This window comes from Anabrus simplex, chromosome 4 (assembly GCF_040414725.1).
Source record: "Anabrus simplex isolate iqAnaSimp1 chromosome 4, ASM4041472v1, whole genome shotgun sequence".
In the NCBI taxonomy this organism is placed as follows: Eukaryota; Metazoa; Arthropoda; class Insecta; order Orthoptera; family Tettigoniidae; genus Anabrus; species Anabrus simplex.
Window position 1 is genome coordinate 55,442,373 of NC_090268.1, and position 24,989 is coordinate 55,467,361.

The 24,989-nt window shown below is 37.6% G+C and overlaps 1 protein-coding gene across 2 annotated transcripts in view; it reads left to right on the forward strand.

Annotated features, from left to right (window-relative positions):
- The window catches only part of LOC136871609 (uncharacterized), a 161,608-nt gene that overhangs the window by 113,873 nt on the left and 22,746 nt on the right, over positions 1–24,989 (forward strand). For both annotated transcript variants that reach the window (XM_067145064.2, XM_067145065.2), the window contains exons 7-8: positions 6,561–6,750; positions 17,356–17,483. In XM_067145064.2, coding sequence (XP_067001165.2) covers positions 6,561–6,750; positions 17,356–17,483 — 318 coding nt within the window. The remainder of the gene's footprint in view (positions 1–6,560; positions 6,751–17,355; positions 17,484–24,989) is intronic.

Genomic DNA, 24,989 nt, shown 5'->3' on the forward strand with positions numbered 1-24,989 from the left:
CAAATACGATTTAAAAAAAATTAAATAATAAAAATATGAAGTGTGTTAATCACTCAAAATGAAAGACATATGCACAAAATTGTAAAAAAAATAAAAAAAGGAGAAAGGAAGTATTACATGAAAATATCTACACTATATATACATTATTTACACAAGTTGTGACCAGTATTTGGCTACATTGATGGCATTGTTTCCAGCCAGTGCCAATTCCAACCCTGTACATGAATCGGGGCATAGACGACAGTGCAAGAGGTGCGTAGAAGAATGTTCCTCTCCACATTCGCATAGTGAGTCCCCACCATGCACGATGCCCCATTTCACAAGATTGTCCTTAGATCTTGCAACGCCGGTCCGCAGTCTGTTTAATGACTTCCATATACACCATCCCTCTTCGTGACCAGGTGGCAACTTCTCTTCAATTTCAACACGTTCCGGATGATCTGGATACCTTTGTTTCCATAGCTTAACCCTGGCCTTTTTTGGGTCAGAATCAAGTGGAGCAGAAGACTGTAGAAAACTCTTCCTGGATTTCAGTTGAGCTGGTGGTGGCTGATGTTCGTGAAGGGGGTGGGCTGAGATGCTGCAAACCTTTTGTCTCTCGATATTAGCGGCCACCTCACATCTGATATCAGGTGGAGCTATACCTGCAAGTGAATACAACTTCTGTGTGGGTGTTGGTTTTAAACAGCCTGTAATTAGCCTGCAGGTTTCATTCAAGGCAATGTCAACTTTCTTTGCGTGAGCTGATTTATACCACACGGGACTAGCATATTCAGCAGCAGAGTAGCAGAGTGCTAGGGCAGTTGTCCTTACTGTCTGGGGATGGGCACCCCATCCAGAACCAGTTACCTTACGCAATAGGCAGTTTCGTGATGAAACTTTTGCCTTGAGTTTGGTGCAGTGTGTGGTGAAGGTCAGCGAACGTCCAAGGTAACACCAAGGTAAACTGGAGTATTGCTATGTTCCAGCTCCATTCCTTTCCAATTCACACGCAGCTTCCGCAGGGCTTCTTTGTTCTTTAAATGAAAGGCGCACACACTAGTTTTCGATGGGTTTGGCTTGAGGTGATTTTCCTCATAATAATCTGAGAGTATCTTCAAAGCAGCATTAAGGTTTTGTTCCACTTGCTCGAAGTTTTTACTCTGAGTTGCCAGGGCCAGGTCATCTGCGTACAGAAAGCTCCTTGTGTGAGGTGGAAGAGGTTGGTCATTGGTATATATGTTAAATAGCATTGGTGCTAGAACACTGCCTTGTGGGAGACCGTTCTTCTGTATTCTCCATCTACTCCGCTGTCCTTGAAATTCAACGAAGAAGCATCGGTTCTGCAACAGCATGGCAATAATCGTTGTGAGCGTGAAATCCATAGTAAGATGGTAAAGCTTCCTTAGAACTATCTGGTGTTGTACAGTATCATATGCTGAAGAGAGATCAACAAAAGCCACTCCAGTAATATCACCACGTTGAAATCCATCTTCTATGTGCTGTGTCAGATTAAGGATCTGTGTACAGCAGTTCCTTCCTGGTCTAAATCCAGCCTGCTCTGGAATTAGAAAAGGTTCGACCACTGGTGTTATACGGTTCAGAAGTATTCTTTCAAAAATTTTATATAGATGGCACAGGAGTGATATTGGTCTGAAATTCTTCGGATCCGTAGGCTGCTTATCAGGTTTCAGGATTGCAACCACCTTAGTCTTCCTCCAGATTTTAGGGATTTGACATCGTTCCAGACAGTTATTGAAAAGCTGTAGGATCCATTGTTTGGTAGCATTCCCAAAGTGCTGTATCTGCTCCATACGCATATCATCTAGACCAGCTGCCTTGCCAGTTTTGCTCATTTTTATGGCATTTTCCAGCTCATTCATAGTGAAGGGATTGGACAGACTGGATGTTTCTTGTTCAATATTTCTTTGAAGTTTTGGTGGTCTTTTTTGCTTACCTGTTTTGCCATTTAATAGGAGTTGATGAGCTATCTGGTTGGAAGTAATGTTGCTATGTAGAGGACTTTTCGTGGGGTCATTGTTCAGACGTCTAAGTAGCTTCCAAGCTTCTCTGCTGTTTCTTGCCATATCTAGTTCTTCCATCAGCTTAACCCAATGTTCTCTCTTTATTTCGCCCATGGACTGGATTAGTTGTTGACCAGTTGTTGTTTGTGATGACTGTATTCCCAAATCTCTTGTGAGCTATAGCCTCACATGTACAGGTTATATCATGAGTTGTTTCTAACTCCATCAAGGATAATCTGAATTCTATGTTTGTTTTTCTTTAAAATTCCCATTTTATTTAAGTGCTTCTTTACAGGTGAAGAGTGCCACTAAGAATCCAAGAGAATCGAATGTCAGATTGGAGATACAAAGCTGGAAGAAGTAGATAATTTCAAGTACCATATTTACTCGTGTATTATACCCCCTCGCGTATTAGACTCCCCCTGGCTTTTCGAGACGAAAAAAATGAAAAAAATAAATCTCGCCTATAAGACCCCTCAACGTAATTCATCAGAGAACAACGACGATTCTGCTTCGAAGCGGGTACAAGTCTTATTGCAGCTCTGATGACATCACACAAATTCGTGAATAGTTTCATCCGTACGACCTACGCAATGAAAACTCATCGAGTCCATGCAGTACATCTGTGTTTCATAGTTAAGAAATGTCTGCCTCTGTAGCGTAGGTCTATTGCAGCTCTGATGATGTCGCACAAATAGATGAATAGGCCTAGCTTCGTGTCCAACCCGCGCATTGCAAGCATGCATCAGTCATGCTATACGTCTGTGTTTTGTAGTTAATAATGTCCGCCAGCGTTATGGTTTAAAGATAAAAATTTCATAATGTTCCGTATTGAAATGTATCGCAATGAAAATTGAATTAATAAGTAAGGTAGTTCAACCTATTCAATACAAATAAATATGAAATGTAGTATTACATTCCTATTTAATAACAAGCGGTACCGGTTTCGACCCTAATCTGGGTCATCATCAGCCGCATAAAATGAAAACACAATGCATAGGAAAATAAGAAATTAAAGAGTGAGTTTTTCATAAAAATAGTTGAAGAGGCAAAATATGTTAATGGGGATTGGCACTGTGCAATTTTAAAACTTAAAATCTAGAAGAAGTAGGAAGTCAGTCACTTATAAGAAGTAAGGTGCGATCTTCTGAATAGTAGCACAACACATGCAAATTTCAGCACTGTCTTATAATGTTTACAAGAAGAGATGAATAGTTAAATAAGCCAGCAAATAAAGCGCGAAGACACAATATAAATTAATGAATGTGAAGTCCCATAATTGTTTAGAAGTCGAAGACGAGTCGCTTGATTGTAGCGAATTGCTAGTTCCTGAAGATCACCGCAACACACTCAATGTCCGGCACTGTGCTTTCAAATGCCGACGGGCGACAGAACTCGGTGAATAGCTTGATGAACCAGTCTGTAATTGTTTCGGTTGCGAAAATGTGTGTATGTATATTTATATATATATATATAAATAACACAATTTAATATAATTTAAGTACGTAAACAGGATCTTGCAGATTCTTTATAACAGTTGACGTAAAAAACAATTGTGAAGAGACGCCAAACAAAACATACTAGGATGCGTTAATAAAAAAGAGACAACGAACGTACGAAATTAAACATTGTGATGATAAAACACATTACCATCACACGTGTAGATATCCATAAATGAGGTATTTTTTCTCTTCACAATTGTTTTTTACGTCAACTGTTCTAAAGAATCTACAAGATCCTGTTTATGTACTTAAATTATATTAAATTGTATTATATATACACACATTTTCACAACGGAAACAATTACAGACTGGTTCATCAAGCTATTCACCGAGTTCCGTCGCCTGTCGGCATTTGAAAGCACAGTGCCGGACATTGAGTGTGTTGCGCTGATCTTCAGGAACTAGCAATTCGCTACAATCAAGCAACTCGTCTTCGACTTCTAAACAATTTTGGGACTTCACATTCATTAATTTATATTGTGTCTTCGCGCTTTATTTGCTGGCTTATTTAACCATTCATCTCTTGTTGTAAACATTATAAGACAGTGCTGAAATTTGCGTGAGTTGTGCTACTATTCATAAGATCGCACCTTACTTCTTATAAGTGACTGACTTCCTACTTCTTCTAGATTTTAAGTTTTAAAATTGCACAGTGCCAATCCCCATTAACATATTTTTCCTCTTCAACTATTTTTGTGAAAAACTCACTCTTTAATTTCTTATTTTCCTATGCATTGTTTTTTCATTTTATGTGGCTGATGATGACCCAGATTAGGGTCGAAACCGGTACCGCTTGTTATTAAATAGGAACGTAATACTACATTTCATATTTATTTGTATTGAATAGGTTGAACTACCTTACTTATTAATTCAATTTTCATAGCGTTATGGTTAGCACAATTAGTTGCTGTTTTCAGGGGTCTGACTTCGATTCCCGGTACCGTACTGCCAGAGATTTACGAACGGCAGGAAGGTTGATATGCGGTAAAAGCAGTACATGAAACTCCCCTCCACGGGAGGGTTGTGTCTAAAAAGAGCTGTACCACCTCGGGATGAGGAAACGAGTTTACTTTAGTTGAGAAATTTTTGCAGTTACTGCTATTTATACAGCAGGCGAGGTCATTAACAAAGTGGTCGTTAAATATCTCGTAATTCGGGCCAATATAGGTATATATTTGGAGAGAAGTAAGTTTAAAAGTGATAAAAGCTATCCAATTAAAACGATTGTTTTACTCGCCAACATACCTAACAAATAATAATAATAATTTTATGTCCCCACATACTTTAAACGATTTTTGGAAACGCCAAAAAAAATACTAGGGTATGCGTTAATTAAAAAAAAAGAGACAACGAACGTACTAAATGAAACATTATGATGATAAAACGCATTACCATCACACATGTAGATATCCATAAATGAGGTATATTTTCCTGTTATTTATTTTTATTTTTTCCGTCGAATTTTTGGCACTACCAGGGCGATAATATACCTAACCTAAACAATGTGGTCTGTCTTATCTCATGGACAGCTGTTTACGCAAATCCTGATGTGATAAATGTAGAGAACAAGCATGAAGTGTACACAAAATAAGGGTCTGTGTTTCAACAGCCTCAGTTATCAAAAGAATGTTTCCAGTTACTGTGTATTACATTCAGAAGTACCACTCGTAACATACGCTAGTTATCAGCTGATGGTTTGGCATGCCTTCCATATATGAAGCATGGCAGAGGTGACTGGCGAGAGATAGCAGTGAAGATGACGTCACTTAGAATGCCGACACGCCGGTAGCAAGGCAGGGAAGTTGGCAGCGCAAGGCGATAATTCAAATGAAAGCAGTGATCGGGTTTACTGTGTGCTAGGCCTACTGCTGAACTGACAGAGACAAATGACTGGTGATTAAGTTCTTTTGTAGTGGTATAAATTTTTAATTATATGATAACACGATACCCTTATCCCTTTCTTCTACGGGATCGAGTATGAAGTGAGATGAATCTTCGTAGCGAGTTTTTATGGCCGTATGCGCTTCCTGACGTCAGCCTCACCAGAGGAATTAAAGAGATGTAACAAATTATGTGATATGAGTATCTAAAATGTACTTTTATATGTACCGTAGGCCTAAAAATCGTGTTCACCGTTTATTGCCTTTTTACATTTAGAAATACTGCCTTCCGACGAAAATAACCAGTATAAATCAAATGCATTCTAAGTTTGTTAAATAATGGTACGTATATAATGTTTACACGTACAATTTAAAGCTCTTTATAACCTAGAAGTCATGTGTTCGCTGCACAAAATTTTGAGGTTATCGCATGTTGGAACCCCCTTTACTATTTTTGGCTGTAAAAATGGGAATATGGTATTTAGGCTGTGTTCTCCCAGGATGGTATTACAGTAAGTGAGATTGAATCAAGGTGCAGTAAAGCCAATGCAGTCAGCTCGCAGTTGCGATTAACAGTATTCTGTAAGAAGGAAGTCAGCTGCCGGACGAAACTATCTTTACATCGGTCTTTGCTTTACGGGAGCGAAAGCTGGGTGGACTCAGGATATCTTATTTATAAGTTAAAAGTAACAGACATGAAAGTAACAAGAATGATTGCTGGTACAAACAGGTGGGAACAATGGCAGGAGGGTACTTGGAATGAAGAGATAAAGGCTAAGTTAGGAATGAACTTGATGGATGAAGCTGTATGCATAAACTGGTTTCACTGGTGGGGTCATGTGAGGCGAATGGAGGAGGATAGGTTACCTAAGAGAATAATGGACTGTTGTGGAGAGTAAGAGAAGTAGAGTGAAACCAAGACGACGATGGTTAGACTCAGTTTCTAATGATTTAAAGATAAGAGGTATAGAAGTAAATGAGGCCACAGCACTAGTTGCAAATAGAGGATTGCGGTGACTTAGTAAATTCACAGAGGCTTGCGGGCTGAACGCTGAAAGGCATGATTGTCTATAATGAATGTATGTATGTATGTATGTATGGATGTATGTACAGTTGTTGACAGTCAAATAAAATAATTTCTTCTTTTTATCATCTCACCTTATTCTTTCTTTCAGAACTAACAGTACATATTTTTCCTACATTGGGCCATGCATGAACACTTGGCCTAACAGTGACAAATGTGTTAAAGTTATCCTGGGTGTGTCCTTGAATACCACAGAAGATAAATATGAACTAACAGCAGAACATCTTAAGGATATGTGGAATGGAAATACAGAGCGCTACATATCTCATTTAGGACTAAAGGTAGTATATTTAGTATATAGTTTTTCCATTATTGCTTTATAAGGTAGTCTTTAATTTATTGCCTGTAGCAGTGAACTACAAAATTTTAATCATGGATAAATATTTTAATTCATTCCTAAAACTACTACAATTAAAGCAAAACAATTACACTTTTTGGGAAAAGTAGCTACTCATTTCTGATATTAATCCAACAAATTCTCCCAAAATTCATCAATTTGCTCTCTTCTTAAGACTTGCAATTTTTGGCTTTCTGACCAATAGATTGCACTTCCAGAAATGCTTTCACTTTGGAAAGCTAGAAGAAAGAATAACAATAATTTTACTAGTGCAATAATCAAAAATTAACTCAGTACACATATCTACAGTCATACCACTATCCAAAATCCACATTTTTACTAGCATACAACATTTTCTTAAGCACTAAGTAACAACCAAGATTATATTTTCTTGCTCTTTCAGAAAGGTAAGCTAATATGACTTCTTCAGTAACTCTTCTCATATTCCTTCTATAGATTCCTCCAGTCAAAAAATATATTATATCCCTTTTTCATATAATCAAGCATATTTTTTTAAGAATGAAGAAACAACACTTTTAGCATCAAATAACACATCATCTTTATCATTTCCCCTTATTCAGCTCCAGTCGAGCAGGGACATTTATGTTACTTCTCCACCTTCCTCTGTACTTCTACTATCCTTCTATTGTAATTCTGTTTCACTCCAGATTCCTTCTTCTCATACTTGTCTTGATCAATTCCACCCTTTTTTTCCCTCTTTCCCTCAAACTTGGCCCCCATCACATATTTCCGTATCCTTTCCTCCTACGTTCTCTTCACTTGTCCAAGACATCTTAGTCTATTCTTTACAATTCTGGCATTCAACTTTTCTACTCTAATTTTCTTCCTGGCATCTTCATTTCTCTCTCTGTCTTCCATTGCCTTTCCTATCACACTTCTTAGGAATTTCATTTCACAGGCTTGAAGTTTACTCTCCTCCTTTATTGTCATTCCCTAGGTTTCCACTCCATATATTGTTGTTATGGGTGTATAATACATCACTTCCTTACACTTCCTTGATATCTCCTTTTTCCATACCGGTACTAGAATACATTCATTCTGGTATAATATGTTCACCTATTGCACACTTTTGCTAATCTCTTTATCCAGCCTTGCATTTTGTCTTAATTTGCTTCCTAGATATTTGAAGCTGTCCACATTTTCAAGGTTCTGACCTCCAGTATTTGATAACTTTCCTTACTCCTGTCATCTCTTGTAATCACTATTGTCTTGCTCTTCTACGCACTGAATTTCATTCCGTATTTTACAATTTTCTCACATATTGTGTCCAGTTGTACTTCCATAATGTATGTTCCCTGCATAACAAAATCATCACCAAATAGCATTACATTCATTTCTCTTTGCGAGAGTGCAGCAGAACTGCTTGCACATTGCAATACACGCATTGAGACTGGCGGTTGTCACTTTGAACAATTACTACGAGCTACATCATTCTTGTGCGGTGTCCATAACAATAAATATGCATTTCCAACCATTGGTTCCCCATCTCAATGTAATCGGTTGTGGACTACCTATCACCTGTTTCAGCTTGACTCAAAAGGTTTGAGACACCCTGTAAGTAAACTTTCAGTGTAATATGACATGATGAAAGTAAAAAAATAGGAAAGAATTAAGTGTCTAATGTCTTCCTTACAAAGGTGATAAATACAAACTCAAGTTCCGTACTTTCACATAACATAACAATCTACAGAAAAGTATGGAAATAATACTGTATTTAGGTCTGATATAATGTTACTGGTTGGGAATATCACTCATTTTAGTCAAAAATAGTATTTTACTATCATTATTATGTGCCAATTATTTGAATGATTGAACTTGTACAGTATATCAAAACATATATTCCTGTAAAATGCTTGGTGCTCTTCCTCAGGTGAATATTGTATCATCTGAAAATTAATAAAGTCACATTCTTCCATATCGAGGACAGTGAACGTATTGCTGGGCTTGGCACACTTTACAACATTGTGCAGATCATTGGAGATGTAACGTTTCACAAGTCTCCTTCATTTTTCTATTAGTGAAAAATTCCTATCTCACTGCAAAACTATGCCCACTCACAATAAATAGCAGTGGTGATTTCACAACTAACTTGGAAGCATGACGAATAACTTTCAAATACTCCAGGTAAACTTATAGGCCTAAAAATGACAACTAAGAAAGGATTGTGGAAGGTGCAGGGTCCTTATGAGGTCCATGGGAAGGCATGACATTATGGGAGAGAAAATGAAAAATGACAAGAAACAAAGCTGAACGACAGAACAGCTGATACTTAACACATCTGACAAACAGATACAATTACGGATTCAAAAACACAAATGAATGGATTGATTTTAAAAAACAGGTGAGACTTGAAATTACAAACGACTGGAATCTAGGGTAAACTCAGACACGTTAAATTTAAAACCTTAAAAATGATGGTACATTAGGCAAGGAAATACCAAAATGCAAAGAAATAAATTAAATCAAATGAAATCAGAAAACACTGAAAATAATATGAAAAGAGCACTTACCACGGAAAGCTCGAGTTCCCGAGGGGAACTTCTCGAGTGCAACCGCACTCAGGGATGGTCAGATGGAATAGACGCGGCCTAATCGCATACCGCACGTGAAGCGGCCTAAGGCCGGAAATTGACAAATCACAATCCACCAATAGGACACTGCGCCACTAGATTCCCGATCTTTTTGCCAATACAATTGCATGACCATATATGGTCATTTCCTGGCCTACTGATGCGAGAGGAATTACATCACCTGTTTCAACATCGGTAACCTCACGTGCGGTATAGGGTGCTTCAAAATTAAAGCACCTTACATTTTTCAAATGTTACAAAATTACATCTTGATATACAAATCACATTAAAAACATCAAATCAACATTTGGTCAAGTTACATAAAATTTGAATACAACAATCACTTCCGAATACTTCTTGCATCTTGCAATGTTCATTTACAGTTCAATGTATCTTGATGTTTCCCTAAAAAAAATTATTACAATTTTAAAAATATTCCAGCAGAGTCCAGAGTTCTTATTTCTTCATTTCCCACAATACAAAATATTACAAACAAAAACGAAATCCTGCTCTCCTTTCTTGCTGACAAAAATGCATTTCTGCTGTTCTTTCTTGATGACACACCTGTCACAATTTTAACAAGTAAGCTGTCATTTGTAAAACATGTTTGAATGAGTCAATGTTGGGAGAAACAGCACCTTCTGTAGGTCAAATGATGCACAACTCAAATCACTTCCAGGCTCTTCAGATTTGTTTGCAATATTCATTTCTGTGTATGTTTTTTTGGCTCTCCTCTGATGTAGTTCAAGTTCCCTCCCCTGGGAACATTGTGACCTCGCCGGGGTGGGGAGGCATGCATGTCCCAATGAAGCAGATAGCCAAGCCACAGGTGCAACTATATCAGATGGGTATCTGCTGAGAGACCAGACTAACGAATAGTTCACCGAAATGGGGGTAGCAGCCTTTTGGAAGTTGCAAGGGCGGCAGCCCAGATCATTGACTGATACGGCCTTGTAATAAAACTCAACATGGCGTAGCTGTATTGATACTGCTACACGGCTGAAAGTAATGGGAAACTACAGCCGTAACTACCTCCCAAGGACATGCAGCTCTCTCAGTATGAATGATGTACTGATGATGGCTTCCTCCCGGTAAAATATTCTGGAGGTAAAATAGTTCCCCATTCGGATCTCCGGGTGGGGACTAAACGAGGGGGGGGCGATCATCAGGAAGATGGATACTGACATTCTGCGAGTCGGAGCGTGGAATGTTAGAAGTTTGAATCGTTGTGGTACATTAGAGAATCTGAAAAAGGAGATGGATAGACTAAGTTAGATGTACTTAGTATAAGTGAAGTACGTTGGCAGGAAGAACATGATTTTTGGTGGGCAACTACCGAATTATCAACACAAAATCATACAGGGGAAATGCAGAAGTTCGTTTAATAATGAATAAGAAAATAGGGCAGTGGGTAAGCTACTATGACAAGCATAGTGAAAGAATTATTGTCGTAAAGACAGACACCAAACCAATGCCCATCACAATTGTGCAGATCTATATGCCGATTAGTTCAGCGGATGATGAGGAAATCGAAAGAATATATGAAGAGATAGAAGATTTAATACAATATGTAAAAGGTGACGAGAATCTAATTGTGATGGGAGACTGGAATGCAGTGGTAGGTCAAGGAAGAGAAGGTAATACAGCAGGAGAATTTGGATTGGGACAAAGGAAAGAAAGAGTAAGTCGGCTGATTGAATTCTGCACTGATCATAATTTAGTCCTTGCCAATACTTGATTCAAACACCACAAACGAAGGCTGTATACATGGACGAGACCTGGAGACACTGGAAGGCATCAAATAGACTTCATTATGATTAGGCAGAGATTCAGAAACCAGGTGTTGGATTGCAAAACATTCCCAGAGCAGACGTGGACTCTGACCACAACTTGTTGGTCATGAAATGCCATCTGAAGAAATTGAAGAAAGGAAGGAATGCAAGGAGATGGGATCTAGACAAGTTGAAAGAAAAGAGTGTGAGGGATTGTTTCAAGGAACATGTTGCACAAGGACTAAATGAATAGGCTGAAGGAAACACAATAGAGGAAGAGTGGATAGTCATGAAAAATGACGTCAGTAGGGCTGCTGAAGAAATGTTACGAAGGAAGAAAAGATCAACTAAGAATCAGTGGATAATTCAAGAGATACTATACCTGATTGATGAACAACGAAAATACAAGAATGCTAGAAATGAAGAGGGCAGAAAAGAATACAGGCAATTAAAGAATGAAGTGGACAGAAAGTGCAAGGTAGCTAAGGAAGACTGGCTGAAGGAGAAGTGCAGGGATGTCGAAGGTTGTATGGTCCTAGGAAAGGTAGATGCTGCATACAGGAAAATCAAGGAAACTGTTGGAGAAAGGAAATCTAGGTGTGTGACTATTAAGAGCTCACATGGAAAGCCACTTCTAGGGAAAGAAGACAAAGGAGAAAGATGGCAGGAACATATCCAACAGTTGTATCAATGTAAAGATGTAGATGATTTGGTTTTGGAACAAGAAGGAGCTGTTGATGCTGATGAAATGGGAGACCCAATTTTGAGGTCAGAGTTTGACAGAGTTGTGAGAGACATAAATGGGAACAAGGCACCTGGAATTGGTGACATTTCCTCTGAATTACTGACTGCCTGAGGAGAAACCAGCATGGCAAGGTTATTCCATTTAGTGTGTAATATGTATGAGACAGGAGAAGTGCCATCCAATTTTTGCCAGAATGTTGTTATACCTATTCCCAAGAAAGCCAGTGCTGACAAGTATGAAAACTACTGCCCCATTACAGTAGTTTAGTATCTCATGCCTGCAAAATTCTAACATGTATTATTTACAGAAGAATGGAAAGACAAGTTGAAGCTGAGTTGGGAGGAGATCAATTTGGCTTCAGAAGAAATTTAGGAACACGTGAAGTAATCCTGACTTTACGTCTGATCTTAGAGGATCGAATTAAGAAGGACAAAGCAACATATATGGTGTTCATAGATCTAGAAAAGGCATTCGATACTGTTGATTGGACCAAACTATTTAAGATTCTGAAGGTGATTGGGATCAGATACCGAAAACGAAGAATTAGCTACAATCTGTATAAAAATCAGTCTGCAGTGATAAGTGTTCTGGGCTATTTGTGGAATGCAGAGAGAGGTAAAAGAAGGTGTGGGCTTGAATGGGTCTAACTACAACATCAAGAATTGAATAAAAACAAGGTTATATTTCTTTAGAATTTCAAAAATTAACAAATCACAACACGACAGGTACAATTAGCAATCTTGAAACAAGACTTGGAGAAATCCAAGATTTAGAACTTTAACAATTATGGGCTTCAAGCCTCTAGTTTTAACATTTCTGAGCTACCAGCTTAAATTTACAATTCAAAATGAGAAATAATTTAGTCAAGGGCAGAACTCCCCTAATTCAAGAGCACTTGCTCCTTAAATTACAATGTCAAGCCTTCCAGAGGCACCCTTCACTATTACAAAATATTGAAAAGAGCTAACAGGCTCTCAGTTTCTTCCAGCCTATTCAAAATATTACAAAATTATTACAAAGTATTGAAATGAGCTAACAGGCTCTCAGTTTCTTCCAGCCTATTCAAGGCAACATCAAAATCTAACAATCTCTGGCCTCTCAAGGCACAACTTACTAATAGAAATAGTTTAATACAGGGGTATCTAGTACCCAACCTACAGGGCCTTTGTGAAAAAGAACGGGTTTAGTAAACGGCCTGAAAAACAAACTGAATGGAGGCGTACCCTGCACTCCAGATAATGAAATATAAAATCCTACAGGGCTCTTGGCCGATGAAACTGGGGCTATTCCCACACTACTGAGGTGGCTTGAATAGAAATAACTTTAATACATTACAGAAAGAAAAGTTGCAAAAACGTAGCCACCTTAAACCAAGATGAAGGGGAGCTCGAGAGGGTAACTCACTCTCTATCTCCGATTTACAATTAAAGATTTTATGAACTTTTTACATTAGCTGAAAGAAAAGTTACATTTTAGAAAAGTACTGTTACATAATTAAAGTTTCGGACCTTCCCCTCGGATTGATTAGCAGATACCGCAAGAAAGATAGAATTATGTGGCCATTACCTTGTACAAGATGTATTATGTACCCATAACAACTTACGGAGCAGAAACTTGGACGATGACAAAGAAGGATGAGAGTCGAATACAGGCAGCCAAAATGACGTTCTTGAGGAGTATGATACAGAAGAGTAGAAGAGACAAAATAAGGAATGAGAAAATCCAGCAAGAAATTGGAGTGGAAAAAAATGAATGATAGAATAGAGAAGAGCCAACTAAGATAGTTTGGGCACATAAAGCGAATGAGCGACGAAACAATGCCAAAATAGGTGATGGAAATGCAAATCCAAGGAAGGAGAGGCCGTGGACGACCACGATTGAGATGGAAGGATACCACCCAACACAGCATTATAGAAAGAAACCTGGACTGGGACACAGTGTTGGAGGAGGAGTGGTGGAAAGACCGAAGAAAGTGGAGAGGAACCATATTTGCCCCTACCCGGCTACAGCTGGATAAAGGGAAATGATGATGATGATGATGATGATGATGATGATGATACCTTGTAGATGTTCTGCTGGCCGAAGGAAGAGGCTTTAACACACACTCTCAGCAGCAACGGCGATCAATAGACAAAGAAACATGAAAATCCGCAGTTTATATACCCTCAGGGAAAGTTCAAGAGGATTCTGGGCTAATCCGGACACACCCCTCAATTTTATTGGTTGAGCTCCAAAGTTACACTCAAAATCGAACAAGAAGCCTGTGATAGGTTGAAAATTAATTACAGAAATTTTTCATTGGCCAGATTCAAAACTGGCGGAAAGAAAAGGAAGTGTTGCCAACCCAAAAATAAATGAACATAGATTCAGTTATGGAAAACCTAGGAATATGAAACTTCTTTTAGTTACAAGTTCTTTCACTTTGTACCAGAGTGCATGATCAGAGTTTTTTGTAGTGTCATCTGTGGAAGAATGTCCAAACTTCTTGATGAATGGCAAACAAAACAAGGAGAAATTCAATCAGATTAGGAAACTTCACAATAACACTATTCCTTAATTTTTCAGTGGTGACATCTTCCGATTAGAGTTCCAAGTTCAGGTATTATCAGTTTCGCCTTTTGATCGATAGGGTAATTTATAAGGGCACTTATTTTGAACGTGCGGCATTGAGGTGTACCTCCCAGTACAATAAGAATCGAGGGCTTTGAAAAAGAAGCAGCAATCCAGAAAGGAGTGAGGCAAGGATGCAGTTTGTCCCCCCCTCCTTTTCAGTGTTTTCATAGAATAGGCAGTAAAGGAAATCAAAGAGGAATTTGGAAAGGGAATCAAAATCTAAGGAGAGGAGATACAGACCTTGAGATTTGCCAATGATATTGTTATTTTATCTGAGACTGCAGAAGATCTCGGGAAGCTGCTGAATGGTATGGACGAAGTCTTAGGTAAGGAGTACAAGATGAAAATAAATAAGTCCAAAACAAAAGTAATGGAGTGCAGTCGAACGAAGGCAGGTGATGCAGGAAATATTAGATTAGGAAATTAAGTCTTAAAGGAAGTAGATGAATATTGTTACTTGAGTGGTAAAATAACTAATGATAGCAGAAGTAAAGAAGGAAGTAGCACAAACAAGGAAGAGCTTTCTTAAGAAAAGAAATTTGCTCACTTCAAACATTGATATAGGAATTAGAAAGATGTTTCTGAAGACTTTCATGTGGAGCGTGGCATTATATGGAAGTGAAACATGGACGATAACTAGCTCAGAAAGAAAGAGAATAGAAGCTTTTGAAATGTGGTGTTACAGAAGAACGCTGAAGGTGAGATGGACAGATAGAATCACGAACGAAGAGATACACCTTAAGGCACCCAGGACTTGTTCGGTTGGTTTTTGAAGGAAGTGTAGGTGGTAAGAACGGTAGGGGTAAATCAAGGAATGAATATGACAAGCAGATTACAGATGTAGGATGCAATAGTTACGTAGAAATGAAAAGGTTAGCACAGGATAGGGTGGCATGGAGAGCTGCATCAAAACAGTCCATTTACTGATGACTCAAACACAGTTCAAGTTCTGCCATAACTGCCTCATTATTGGGTGACCTTTCGAGACACACTTTGTTCTGAAGTTTATCACACCTTTTACAGGTGTCACTCCTCAGTCTATAAAATTTCAAATCTGGAAATTTTTGAAGAAAACACTTCAGGTAATACTTGTAGGTTACACTGTTACTAGGGTGCCTCTCTTTAATTGCTTTCACAAGAAGATTCAAATTCAAATTTGTACTCAGACATTCCTTATTGGTTCTCCATGTAGAATAATGGCTGATATCATGTTGAAGTGTTCACTGCCAGAGCCATTAAGGCTCGTCCTCTTATCATTTTTTCCATATTCAATAAATTACAGTGCACACAAGTAATTTTTAGCTACAGCATTCACTAACTGCTTAAACACAACAGATCAGCTGCCACAGGAAGCCAGAGTGGGAAAATTCATGTGCCAAATGAATTGCTACTTGACACCTTTGTGAAGAATTAGTTCACTGACTTACCAGTCATGCCCTCTGTCGAGCAACTTACAAACAGCAAAAGTCAGAATATCACTTGGCGCTTTTGTAGCACAATGGCAGATGTCACATAATGCCATTCTATAGCAAAATATAATTTTTTTAAAAATTCACGCTTAGCCCCTTTGTGAGGTTAGGTATTCATTTTATTGAGGGAAATTGTCAATAAATTTCTGGGTTCTTTGAAAACATTTAAGAAAAGACTAGGTAAACTGGTCAGTTGAACGGTCTTGTCCAAGTCCTCTTTTCTTGGTTTCACTTTTTCCCAGTGTGTGAATTCACAATCTGATATTTTCAGAGAATTAACAAATTTGCTATACTTAGTTTAATTTCATATAGATGAAAGGATTTCCCCTGCAATGTAGCATTCGATATTTGTACTCTTTCAAATATGACAGTGAGCATTTTCAGAAAAAACATAAATCCCAATTGCTTTAGCTTTGACAGAAATCCACTTGCTTTTGCACTGGCTTCATTTTTCATTCAGGAAAGATCTTCCAAACCGTCCAATGGAGGACAGTAGTTTGCTTATCTTGTTTTCTATGAATGTACCCTCATGTACCATCTCATGGGATAGAATGGTCTTAGTGTGACATCAACACCTTGAAAAGAAATGAACTGCAAGAAACTTTTCAGATTGTTTTGTATAGGAAATAGCTTTAAAAGAATATCTTAAAATATTTTGTTTTGTAGAGAATCTTGCATGGCTAAATTTAAAATATTAGCCACACAGTGTACAGGTATGGTCTCAGGTCAATTATTTTTCTCTGTAAGCCATTCAAATAACCAATTAAGTTGACAACACCATCATAACACTGACCATGACAACGGCTTATTCTAAGGTAAAATCTTGTATGAATGTCCTGAATTATGGTATACAGAACTTCACTATAGTTCAGCCTGATGTCAACTGTTGCTAAAAATAAAGCCCTGCACTTGTCTTCAAAAGATTTTAAAAAAGAGTTTTGTTACAATCATCAAGAGATGCAGTGTCTTTCTTCTCCTTGAATGGTTATGTAGGTATTTAAGGGTTATACTAAGGATGTGAAGGAGAGGGCACATAAATCTCTGGTAAGACCCCAATTAGAGTATGGTTCCAGTGTATGGCACCCATAGCAGAATTACTTGATAGTTATTGAATCTGTTTCGTATAGTCCAAGAAATAACTCTGTTATCTGCAAACAATATTATATACAACATGAAAACACAATGAAACTTGCTCTGTAGTTGAAATGTCACATCTCATCAACATTTAAAGCACACTGCACTGCCTGTTTTATTTGTTGTAAAAAGTCATTTAACACTGTCATACGGTTATTAACTCAGTATATATGTTATGCATATATATTGTATACCTCAAAGTGAGAATAAAATATATGTTTTCAGGTGTACGATGTGCCCGATGATGAAACCACTCTACTCATCTGGGTTGGAATATCCATCGGTGTTATTGTGTTGTTTACGTTGTTCCTTGGATTCATCTGGTATTGGCAACCCTTCAGAGTATACAAGAAGTAAGACTTGTACTTTTCCTTTTCTTTTGTATATATAGATAAATATATAGTATATAATGTGCCTGCCTGGTGGCCATGATGATTAAGGCATTGAAGTCTGATCGGTCTGACACTGTGGTTAGCCGGTTCGAGTCCCGTTGGTCGAAAAAATTTCACCATTGGAATGGTGGCCAGCAGGGTAGGAGAGGTGGTGGTATACAATTTCTAATCACTGCATTGTATGCCAAAATCATCATCATCATCATCACTGGTGTGACAGCCGTTTGTGGGCCTTGGCCTTCTGAAGAAGTTTCCCCATTCTTTCCTCTTAAAAAGGTCAGGCCGGCTATTTCTTCTTCAGATTTCATAACGAGAGTATTTTACAGATTGGGTTGTCAGCCCAACGCCAACCCCCAGCAATCCTGGAGGGCCGATGTTTTCTTTTGGGGTTGTCTCCCTTAGCTGGCGAGTCCCCATTTTGAAGCGTTGGGAACTCGCTTTTTCGCCCTTACATGACTTAGCCGTGTACACGCAGTGTACCCGTTGCCCAGGGGCCACGGCGTGGACATGCATGTATCGGACTTGGTAGGAATAAATGGCATTTCTTGTGCTTTATTAGTACACTTCCACCATAAAGAATTGAACCCATAGGACAACATACTACCCCTTCGGCCCCCTTGCATGCCAAAACCCTGGATTAAATTCCAAACTTTTCTGCAGTTCTCATATGGAGTGAGGGCATATTACGCTGTTGATGGTGATCTGTCCATCAGAAGGAGACGTTAAGCCCTGAGCAGTCCCCTTGGTGATATTTGACAGGAGTAGGCTACGTGCTGACACCGGGTTTTACCCTCTCCCTTCCGACTATCATATATCACGTCATTCATTTCATCGCATTAACTCCTCTGATGAGGCTGACGTGAGGAAGAGTATCCCGGTCATTAAAAAAAAATTCCACAACAGATTTCATCTCACCTCATTATCGACCCCGTAGAGAAACGGAACAAGGGTTGGACAAACAAACATACAGTATATAATGCTTGGCTCCTTGACTGAATGGTCAGCTTAGTTGCTTTTGGTTCACATGGCCCTGGATTTGATTCCTGGTCGGGTTGGAGAGTTTTAACCTTAAATAGTTATTTCCTCTGGCTCAGGGACTGGGTATTTGTACTCTCTCCAGCATTCCTGTAACTTACACATGACATACAACACTGTCCTCCACTACAAAAACATGCAGTTCCTATACACAGCAGATGCTGCCCACCCTTGTTGGAAGGTCTGCCTTACAAGGGATACAACAGTCTAGGAATAGCCACAAATAACAACAACAACAATAATAATAATATGCTAGTGAATGTCTAGTACTGAATTACAAGCTAAATAAATTAGAAGTAGGTACTGGAAAGAAAAATTATACAAAAAATACTCGGTCCACTAAGAACTACAGAAATCTGGAAATCAAGAAGTAATGATGAAATATACCAGAACATAGAAAACATAACAAAAACAATGCAGAAGAGGCAGTTGATATTTTTTGGTCATTTATACAGAATGGATGACAATGGGTTAACCAAACAGATCTTCAAATATCTTTGGAACAAGATGTCATGAAGTCAAGAAAGATTTGGAAATAAACAACATAAGGGAAGAAGAAGCAACAGAGAGAGAGCAAGAGAGAGAGAGAGAGATTTTGAGAAAGAAAGTGTTAAAAATGGAAGGATTCAAAGGAAAGAAAACAGGCTCAAATAGTCCAAGGAGAGGAAAAGGAGGCATGGTGTTGCCCGCATGATGATACTAATTACAAGTACTCATGGTTCTAATTCAATCCTCCCTTCGTCACCCCTTTTAGTCACCTCTTACAACAGGCAGGGGATACCATAGGTGTACTCTTCGTCTGCATCCCCCAACCACAGGGGGTTTTGTGTTTGGTCCGTGAGAGCTATTTTATTCCGCTCAAGTCTGCTGGCAAGCCGATTAGGACCCCCCTATCCGCCACCTGGGACACACCACGTGGGAGTATCACCTCTCGCCCTGCTACGCCAGCATAGTAGGTTCATGGCATGGGAATACTAAGACCTCAAGGAATATATAAATGTGCATGCACCTAGAGACTCCTTTCATAGGTCATTACTGAGGAAAACATTAGACCAAACTTTCAACATGTTAAAGTGTTTGGCTACTTTGTAATGGTCAAGTAACCATATGCTTGCATTTGGGAGATGGTGAGCTTAAAACCCCACTGCTGGTAGGTTTGAAGATGGTCTTCTGTGGTTCCCCACTTTCACAAAGGGCAAATTAAAGGGCTGTAGTTCAATTTGTCTTTACCTGTGCAGTCCTAGCACTCACCTATATCATCACTGAAAATCTATACAAGTTAGTGAAACATTAAGCAATAGATTTAAAAAGAATCTTCTCAAAAGCTACTGATACAAGCAATATCCCATCAAAATCTGTTACACTCATCTATATATATATAAAACATGTCCTGACTGACTGATTCATCATCGCCAAGCCAAAACTACTGGACATAAAGAAATGAAATTTTGAGGATAGATTCATATTAACATGTAGGTGCTCGCTAAGAGAGGATTTTTTTATATTCCGTCGCTAAGGGGGTGAAAAGGGGGTGAAATTTTAAAATGTGTGTATATCTCAAAACTTTAAAAGTTTACAGATGTAAAACTTGGTATTTAGAATCTTCTTTAAAAATAAGGAAACACGACTTTTTTGTTTTTGGAAAATCCCGATAGGAGGGGTGAAAAAGGGTGAAAAAATGTTTGAATACCTTTCATGAGGATACCTATATCTCAGAAACTGAAAATATCAGAGACCTGAAAATTGGTATTTGGGATCTCCTTTAAAAATAAAGAAACACATTTTTTTTTTTTTTTTTTTTTTTTGGAAAACCAATTAATGGGGGGTTGGAAAGGGGGTGAATTTTTAAAATATGTGTATCTATATCTGAAAACTTTTAAAGTTTACAGATGTAAAAATTGGTATTTAGAATCTCCTTTAAAAATAAAGAAACACTTTTTTTTCTTCGGAAAATCCCAATAGGAAGGGTGAAAAGTGGTTGAATGCATTTAATGAGGAAACTTATATCTCAGAAAATGAAGATATTACATACCTGAAAATTGGTATTTGGGATCTCCTTTAAAAATAAAGAAACATGGATTTTTTGTTTTTGAAAAATCCAATTAATGCGGGGGGTGAAAAGGGGGGTGAATATTTAAAATGAGTGTATATCTATATATATAAAATAACATGTCCTGACTGACTGATTCATCACCGCTGAGCCAAAACTACTGGACATAAAGAAATGACATTTTGGGGATACATTCATATTAACATGCATGTGCTTGCTAAAAGAGGATTTTTGATATTCCGTCGATAAGGGGTTGAAAAGGGGGGTGAAATTTTAAAATGAGTGTATCTATATCCCAAAACTTTGAAAGTTTACAGATGTAAAACTTGGTATTTAGAATCTTCTTTAAAAATAAGGAAACACGTATTTTTTGTTTTTGGAAAATCTCAACAGGAGGGGTGAAAAAGAGTGAAGAAAGGTTTGAATGCCTTTAATGAGGATACATATCACAGAAGAACTGAAAATTGGTATTTTTCTTCTTTCTTTATTATTATTATTTTTCTCAAGATCACAGTAAACAAATACCCAATCGATCCGTTGAATGAGAAAAATAACAGAGTTCATCTTAAGCCACACACACAAACTACTACTAACTTTAAAACAAACAGACGTAGTTAATATACATAAAAGAAATAAAAGTGAACTCTGGATCGGTATACTACCATTCTTAATATTACGTACTGTTTTCTTTTAAGTGACTCACAATTTCTACCCCCATCGTTAATTTATATTTCATCTTATACCGATCCAGAGTTCACTTAATCTTTTTCTTTCTCATATGCATTGTTTTACATGTTTTTATGTTTTGAACGGTTGACGATGACCTGGACTAGGGTCGAAACCGGTCCCATTTATAGTTACTATTAAATAAGAATGTAATCACTACATTTCTTTCTCTTATGTATTGAATAGGTTGAACCTCTTTTTCAATTATTTAATTTTTAACTTTAAAGTCAGAGAAGACACAGGACTAGAAGACTCCTTACTCCAGAAGTTCCAAAAGGCAAGACTGAAGTGGTCTGGTCATGTGAAAAAGAATGAGTGCCAACAGGTCTGCAAGAAAGGAGTATGAAAGAGAAATCAGGGGAAGGAGACCAGTGGGCAGACCTAGAGAAAAATGGACAGACTTAGTGAAGAAGGATGTAGAGGAGAGAGGTCAGGATTGGGAGTGGATTGTGAACGAAGAATGGTTCATGGATAGAACAAAATGGAAAGGGCTCGTATACCACACCACACCTGGGAAACTGGAGTTGGTCAGCGATGTTGATTATGATGATGACTTATATGTCACAACTGAAGGTAACAGATGTGAACATTGGTATTTGGAATCTTCTTTAAACATAAGGAAACACGCCTTCTATATTTGGCGGAGGGGGGGGAGATAAATCAACTTAACGGCGGTGGGGTAAAAAAGGAGTTGAGACCAACTTATTTTACTGTTCATAATGTACTTATTCTGATCATAAATTGATCATTTTTAATCTTTCCTGGGTTGGTTTTCAAGAACCATCTTTTCCTTTGGAGAACATAAAGTTAGATTACAGTAGATTCTCCTGGCATACAAATGAAAATTGAAACACATTTGAAATAAAGGATAAGAATGAAATTGACCGTGCAATTGTTCACCTCTATAATAAGGTCAATAACACATGGAAGTATATCATTCGTGTAGCCAGAAATCTCGCGCACTTGCCTACGCGCGACGATGGTGCTGGTCACATTGTCAGCAATGACAATGCCAGCAGATGTAATTTACTGCCAAGTAGCGGTCTTGCATCTTGCTGTAAGTTCCAGGCCATCAATAATAATAATAATAATAATAATAATAATAGTGTTCTGGACCATCGTCAAAATGTGCGGACCGTACTGGAAACGGGTCTTGGCTGGGTAATGACTACGATTGCAGTTCGGCAGCAGGTTCAGTACCGCCAAAGCACCCAAGACGACACTATGCCGGATCTCCTCAAGGACTTGATCCATATTAAAAATGCTTATATGAAAGTATGGCCAAGATTTAGGGACCCAACTGACCAGGTGGAATACCTGGACCTAGCCCGGGAAGTACGAAATCAATTGCTGGAAAGAAAGTTTGAAAAATGGGAGGAACTTTGCCGTAATCTCTCAGAAAACGAGTCAGATCACGAATTTTGGCAGATTCTCTCAGAAAACGAGTTAGATCGTGAATTTCGGCAGATTATGTATAAAACGTTAAGCATTCAATTATAAATTTCATTATAATACCGTAGCGAAGCACGGGTATCTTGCTAGTATCTATATATATATAAAATAACTTGTCCTGACTGACTGACTGACTGATTCATCATCGCCAAGCCAAAACTACTGGACACAATGGAATGAAATTTCGGGAGTATATTCATATTACAATGTAGGTGCTCGCTAAGGGAGGATTTTTGGATATTCTGTCGCTAAGGGGGTGAAAAGGGTGATGAATTTTAAAAATGAGTGTATATATCTCAAAAACTGAACTGTTTAAAGACATGAAACTTGGTGTTTGGAATCTCCTTTAAAAATAAAGAAACACGTATTTTTTGTTTTCGGAAAATCCCACTAGGAGGGGTGAAAAATGGGTTGAATGACTTTAATGTGGATACTTGTATCTCAAAAAAACTGAAGATGTTACAGACATGAAAATTGGTATTTAGAATCTCCTTTAAAAATAAAGAAACATGTATTTTTTGTTTTTGGAAAATACAATTAATGGGGGTTAAACAGAAGTGACAAACGGGGTGAATTTTTCGAAAATTTTAAAATTAGTGTATCTATATTTCAAAACTTTAAAGGTTTACAGATGTAAAAATTGGTATTTATAATCTCCTTTAAAAAAGAAACACATATTTTTTTGTTGCTAAGGGGCTCAAAAGGGAGGTGAAATTTTTAAATGAGAGTATCTATATCTCAAAAACATAAAAGTTTACAGAAGTGCAACTTGGTATTTGGAATCTCCTTTAAAAATAAGGAAACACATGTTGTTTTTTTTTTTGTTTTCGCAAAATCCCATTAAGGGGGGTGAAAAAGGGAAAAAAATTGTTGAATACCTTTTAGGAGGATACTTATATCTCAACAACTGAATATGTTACAGACATGAAAATTGGTATTTGGAATCTCTTTTAAAATAAAGAAACATGTATTTTTTGTTTTCGAAAAATCCAATGAATAGGGGGTGAACGGGAGTGACCATCGTGGTGGAACTTAAAAAAATATATCTAGGCCTACAATATATCTCAGACACTTAACATGATACAGACTTGAAAACTGATGGTTACGGACGTGAAAATCTGTGTTTGGAATCTCCTTTAAAATAAAGAAACACGCATTTTGGGGGTGAAATCAAAATAAGGGCGATGGGGTGAAAAAGAGGTTTAATTCTTTTTGAGAGGATACTTATATCTCAAATAAAAAAGATGTTACACACCTGAAAATTGGTATTCGGAATCTTCTTTAAAAGTAAAGAAACACGTCTTCTTTTGTTTTTGGAAATCCACTTACAAGGGGAAAGAATTGAAATATTCGTTGAATTATTTGTATGAGGATACTTACATCTGTAAAAGATAAAGATATTACAGACATGGAACATGGTATTTGGAATCTCCTATAAAAATAAACACGAATTACTTCGTTTTCGGAAAATCACCTTGGGGGGGAGGAGGGGGGTGAAAATAAGTAAATAAGGAGTTGAATCCTGTTTAAGAGGATACTTATATCTCGGAAACTGAAGATGTTACAGATGTGAAAGTTGGTATTTTGATCTCCTTTAAAAATAAAGAAACACGATTTTTTGTTCTCGGAAAGTCCACTAAAAGGGAGATGGAGTGGAAAAAAGGGAAAAGAAGTTGAATTCATTTTATGAAGATACTTATATCTTAAAAACTGAAGATGTTACAGACGTGAAAGTTGGTACTGTATTTTGAATCTTCTTTAAAAATAAAGAAACACGTACTTTTTTGTTTTCAGAAAATCCACTTAAGGGGTTGAAAAGAATTGAAAAAGTGGGTGAATTTTGAAAATGAGTACCGGTATATCTATAGTATATGTCAAAAACTTAACATGTTACAGACATGGAACTTGGTATTTGGAAAGTCATTTAAAAATACAGGAACACGTAATATTTGTTTTCGGAAAGGGCAGTTAACGGGGGGGTGAAAAGAAGTGAATAATTTTTAATGAGGATGCTTATATCTCACAAACTGATGATATTACAGGTGCAAAAATTAGTATTTGGAATCTCCTTTAAAAGTAAAGGAACATGTATTTCTTTGTGTTTTCGGAAAATGGGAAGGACTGATAAAGGGGTTAAATTATTTTTGTGGAGATTCTTATAGCCTATGTCAAAAACTGAAAATGTTATGACGTGGAGATAGATA